At 44.7% G+C, this 5,892-nt stretch overlaps 2 protein-coding genes across 2 annotated transcripts; both read right to left on the minus strand.

Annotated features, from left to right (window-relative positions):
* Positions 1-495: 495 nt before the first annotated feature.
* On the minus strand, positions 496-1,338 carry LOC147488100 (uncharacterized). The gene has a single exon (XM_086574260.1). The coding sequence runs from the start codon at positions 1,336-1,338 to the stop codon at positions 496-498; it is 843 nt and encodes a 280-aa protein (XP_086430386.1).
* A 1,883-nt stretch (positions 1,339-3,221) lies between these two features.
* On the minus strand, positions 3,222-4,208 carry LOC147488101 (uncharacterized). Its single transcript, XM_086574261.1, has one exon. It carries the CDS (start codon positions 4,206-4,208, stop codon positions 3,222-3,224), a length of 987 nt encoding a protein of 328 aa, XP_086430387.1.
* Positions 4,209-5,892: the final 1,684 nt, after the last annotated feature.

A 5,892-nucleotide genomic window follows, 5' to 3' on the forward strand; every position in this document is an offset into this window, starting at 1 on the left:
GTGGTTGTCCGAGGTGTGGTTCGGTAAGACCAGAGGACATGATTAAACTTATCGGCCCACGCACCCTTCTAATCTTCCAATTTCCTCTTGAGGTTGTTAATTATGGCTTTATTAGAAGACTCAGCCTGTCCATTGCCCTCGAGATTGTATGGGGTCAAGAACCCCTGTTTCACCTGTACGCTTGCAAGAACTCCTACACCTTTGCTCTTGTGAACTGAGTCCTATTGTCCGTGATGATAGCATAGGGTAGCCCAAACCTACATATGATATTTTCCTATAAGAACTTAATCACCTGCGCCTCCTTCACCTCTATCCACTTGGTGAAATAATCAATAGCTGCTAACATGAATCTCCTCTTGCCGCTGGCCATGGGCAGCAGACCTAGCTACTATATCCATCGCCCACATGGCGAACGACCATGGACTAGATACGTTATACAGCGGTTTAGCAGGTGTGAAGATCAATTGAGAGAATCTCTGACACTTGTCACACTTCTTAGCAAACTCCACCGCGTCTCTTTTCATATGGGGCCAAAAGTAACCCTGTGTTAACAGTTGGTGTGACGTAGTTCTTCCCACTAAATGGTTCCCGCAATCTCCCCCATGTAGTTCTGCCAGCACCTCTAGTGCCAACCTTGGCCCGAGACATTGTAACAACGGCCCATTGAAGTTCTTTCGATACAACTCTCCTTATAGTAGAACGTACCCCCTGAGAAGTCTGTTTCAACATTCTTCTCTCTTTCTTATCAGCCACCTCTTTCCCAGACAAAAAGCACTTGATAGGATCCATCCAACCCTCTTCTTCTTCCATGGTCTGACATACCTCTATCGCCTCCTCCGTGCTCGGTTTCTCCAACCTCCCTACTTTTATCGTTCTTTCCTCAGATCCAGGTATTGTTATGGCTATGTAAGCAAGGGCGTCCGCATGTCTATTTTCACTGTGACCCAAGTGTACAAACCTGATCTTCGTAAACTTAGTTAACATTTTATGCAACACTTCCAAATACCTTGCCATTCGCGGGCACCACGTAGTAAACCCTCCATTTGCTTGACACACCACTAAGTTCGAGTCAGAATACACCGTTAGCTCTTTTACCCCCAAATCCTTGGCCATTCTCAAACCTGCTATCACCACCTCATACTCTGATTCATTACTAGATGCTGCGAACCCCAGCTTCATGGTTTGTTCTATTCTGTTGTTATCAGGCGTAACCAATACAACTCCTATGCCGCTGCATGCATCCGTGGCAGATCTATCTGCGAACACCCTCCACCCATTTCTCTTATCCCATGGGTCTAGGAGATCCTGCTCCATATCCTTTTTAGGCTCCATGACCATCGCTTGCCCCCAAGTAGGGGGGGTGGGAACTCTGCCATCGTATGTGCCTTCTCCGCAGTCCTTATATGATATTGTATCTCATAAGAACTCAGCATCACTACCCATTTTAACATTTTGCTGAACTTTTCTGCCCTTAACGCTTGTTCCAGGGGCAGGTTCGTCACCACCACCACCGAGTGTGATTCAAAGTAGGGTTTCAACTTTAGGGTCGAGAATATCAATGCCAAAGCATACTTCTCAATTCTACTATATCGCATCTCGACATCTAATAATGTTTTGCTCTGGAAATATACCGGCTTCTCCACCTTGTCGACAACCCGGACGAGGACTGAGCTAACTGTGTACTCCGTGGCCCCCAGGTACAAGTACAATTTCTCCCCCTGTTCCGGCTGCGACAACAAAGGAGCCTTGCCCAAATATCTCTTCAACTCTTGAAACGCCTCCTCGCACTCTATCGTCCATAAGAAATCTGGTGTACTTCTTAGTAATCGATATAACGGCCTACACTTGTCTGAGGATTTCAAAATGAATCTATTTAAAGTCCCGACCCTTCCCGCTAGCCATTGTACTTCCTTAACGTTCTGCGGCGATGACATCTCCACCAAGGATCTTATCTGTTCGGGGTTAGCCTCTATTCCCCGGTGAGTAACAATATGTAACCCAACAACTTCCCAGTAGTCACCCCGAACGTGCACTTATCTGGATTTAGCTTCAGATTGTGCATCCGCAGTATTCTGAATGTCTCTCTTAAACCCTCTAAATGCTCTTCCTCCGACATGCTCTTTTCCACCATGTCATCTATGTATATTTCAATTCCTTTTCAGATCTTGCTTTCGAACATTTTCTCTCCCAACTGTTGGAAGGTAGCCCTAGTATTCTTCAACCCAAAGGGCATCCTCATATAACAATATGTACCACCTTCCACCACAAAGGCCATCTTCTCCTGATTTGGTCCATACATCGCGACTTGGTTGTATCCCATAGATGCATCCATGAATGAATTTTTTTTGAATCCCGCTGTTTTATCCACCAATTCATCTACTCGCGGTATGGGGTAACTGTCTTTGGGACACTTTAAGTTAACATCTGTAAAATCAACTCATATACGGACCTTACCATTCTTTTTCGGTATCGTGACGACGTTGGACAACTAGTTTGTGAATTCCACTTCTTGTATTGTTCCAACTCTTTTTAACCTCGCAACCTCCTTGCGAATTCTCTCGGCATACTTCAGCCTAATGCTTCACATCTTTTGTCTAACAGGCTTAACATCTTCCTTTATGTGCAAACGGTGACAGGCGAATCCTGGGTCTAATCTAGTGACATCCTCAATTGCCCAAGCAAAGACATCTTTATTTTCGGACAAGAACTGTACCAACTTACTCTTCCACTCCTCAGGCAAATTGGACCATACTAACATGAACTTCTTTTCCTCTCCCTCCCTTAAATTCACTATTTCGATCTCATCGAGGGTCTTCAGTCCCACCGACGACTCCGCCTACCCCTCCACAGAGGCACACTGTAATTGCTATGCTTGCCTCTTCCTAGGATTTGATGTCTCTCCTTCTGACTCGCGGACCAATCTCTTCAATGTACCCCGATGGCTGTTCTTAGTCGACACCTGATCTCCGCAGACTTCATACATCCCGGTTGTGGTGGGGAATCATATCACCTGGTAGTAAGTTGATGGTACTGCCTTCATCTCGTGGATCCAGCGCCTCCCTAAAATTACGTTGTATTGTGAACTCAAATCCACTACCATAAATTGGGTGAAGACCGTTACCGAAACCATTGTAACGGGTAATAAGAGTTCCCCTATAGGCTCCGTCATACTCCCATTGAATCCATATAAGTTGGTTTGCGGAGGTCTCAGCTGCCTCGGATCAATTCTCATTTCCTCCAAAGCTCCTCTGAACAATAAGTCCACAACACTCACAATCAATTAACACCCTCTTAACCATGTAATTGACCATCGCTACCGTAATGACCAATGCGCCTTCGTGGGGGGAATCAACAGCTCTGAGATCTGCATTGTTGAATACAATCCTATCTCCTCCCTCTGCCGACCATGACTTTGGTCGCGGATTGTCTGTTGCCTCGTTGATCTGCTGGATACTCGCAGTTCTCCTTATCTTTTCTCTATGAGAATTGTGACTCAGAACCTCCTCACTAAAAATCACATTAATGATTCCCAGTATCCTGTCCTGGGGCAGCACTTGTTCCTCATTCTGTGCACCCCTTACAAACTCTCTCATCATCCCTTTTTCTACCAGCCTTTGAACCAACCATTTTAATGCGTAACAGTCATTAGTCTCATGATTTCGTACCTGGTGATATGCGCAATTTGGCTTGTTTGGTATCTCTATCGGTGTGCTCCGCGGTCCTTCATATCCCTGAAGGTTCTTAATCAAGGGCAAGATCTCACCCAGCGGCCTATTCAGCGGTGTCTGATCCATCTCGCGGTATGGATTTCTCTCCTTATTTTCCCTCCTGATCCCCTCCCAGCTTCTTTTAGGCCGTGAGGAGTATCCGCGATACCCACCACTCCCTTTCTCAGACGTCTCCGTTCTCTGGTGTTCCCCGTTTTTCTCTAAAGATAACACTGCCTTCCCTGATCTCCTGGAATCTTTCTGCATGGTGTCCTCATACCTTATATATTTCTCCACCTGAGGATACAGCTTGTGCATGGTTGCGATCTCATTCTTAGCCACGGAGTAATGTACTCCTGTCCCCGGTCTCATACCTCTTTCAAATGCTATTACCACTGTTCTCTCATCCATGTTTTCCACCTTCAATATCTCAGCTTTGAATCTGCACAGATAGTCCCTAACTGACTCCGTGGATCTTTGCTTAACATTGAATAAAGCCATGATATCCACCACTCGCCTTTTCTAATGTATGAAATGGTCTATGAACGCTTGTTCCAACTCTTGAAAATTTTTTATGCTTGTAGCCGACAATCTGTAGTACTAGTCTGACGCCCCTCCTTTAAGACTAGCCAGGAACATCATACACAGCAGCCCATCGTACCTAGCCTCTTGCCAAAGAGGCATCTACTGTCAAAAATGGTGAATGTGATCCACAGGGTCCCCTTTGCCATCATATCTCTCGAACTAGGGCTGGTTAAATCGCTTCGGAACCTCTGAATCCCAGATGGCTTCTGCTAATGGATTACGGTTCATACTAGCCACCACCTGGCTAGCCGCTCCTCCGCGATTCTTCACCTGTTGAAGATTCACCTTCCTATCATTGTTTTTCATCTCCTGAACTTGCTCCACCGTTAAGTTGGTCACCGGGTTTTCGACAAGATCTGGCCCACCTTCTTCATTGCTAGCCTCCTCACTTACTTCCTCCCCTGCTTCTTCCTCCGCCATTTCTTTTTCTCTTCTCAGTGTGTTGTTCTCCTTTCTCAACCTCATAATCTCTTCTTGCATAAGTCGTGTCTCTTCTGCTACTGACTCCGCTGCTGTCTCCTTTGCTCGATCTCTCTCTTCATCACTTACCACTTCCGGCGATGGCTCCTGCACTACTGCCCTTTTTGGTCTCCACCCCTCTCTTTGCTCCTGTTGCCATCTTTGAGTTGCTTTGATCTGGTCCCCACAGATGGCGCCAAATGTAGTATCACACTCTCTTAATCTTCACTCCCTCCCTCTTTCCTGTCTCCTCACTCTATCCCTATGCCTTTTTTCCTTTTTCCTCTTTCTTTCTTCCTATATCTTTCTCTTTATACCCCTTCCCACCTTCATCTTGGAGGTCCATTTGTCTTCCCATCCCACGGTCCCCTCCTTTCCTTTCGTACACATGCCACGTCCATGGTTTAGGTTTCCGCGGCAATGATCCTCTACTCCTCGAGTTCCTTTGTTATGTTGCATTCCAAACCATTCACCGCTAACCCAGTCCACTTCCCGTTCTTCGACCACTATAAGACCCAAGTAGATAGGACCAAAATTTGTTTAAATGCATAGACATTTGCTAACAGCCCCAGTAGTAGCGCCTTATGAAACTAACTACACATTGCATTTTCAAGTTTAGAAACCTAATATGCATGCATTGTTTGTAATACTACTATACACTCTTAACTATCAAAACCCAACTCTACTAAGATGTATATAGTGGTGAGAGAATGGATATCAATCCATTTCATGTGCCATGAAGTGTGGGAATGAATGAAACATGCAAGGTGAGAGAAGGCTATTAATTATGTCGAGAGAGTTGGTTTGTAAGGATGATTGTTGATTAAACTAATGTGAATGAATAAAAAAGCAAGTAAACTAATTTAGATAATAAAGAAAGAGAGAGATCGTAAGGTCGGAGAATCCATTATCAATGAAACATACATGAACATGAACAAGTTTCCATACATATTCTAAGTTCCCATTGATTCTTAAGTAATAATTGATCCTATCTCTGGGCATCACTAATGAACAAGTCTATCTCCAGTATTTGTAGTTAAGACATGAATTATAAAGTTGTTTTAACTGTAATTAACACCATTTTTGTAAAGGTTGGATGGTCATCCTATATCTAGGCATGACAATCCAAGGATGAAGCTTA

The sequence above is a fragment of the Coptis chinensis genome, chromosome 7 (genome assembly GCF_015680905.1).
Source record: "Coptis chinensis isolate HL-2020 chromosome 7, ASM1568090v1, whole genome shotgun sequence".
Taxonomy (NCBI): Eukaryota; Viridiplantae; Streptophyta; class Magnoliopsida; order Ranunculales; family Ranunculaceae; genus Coptis; species Coptis chinensis.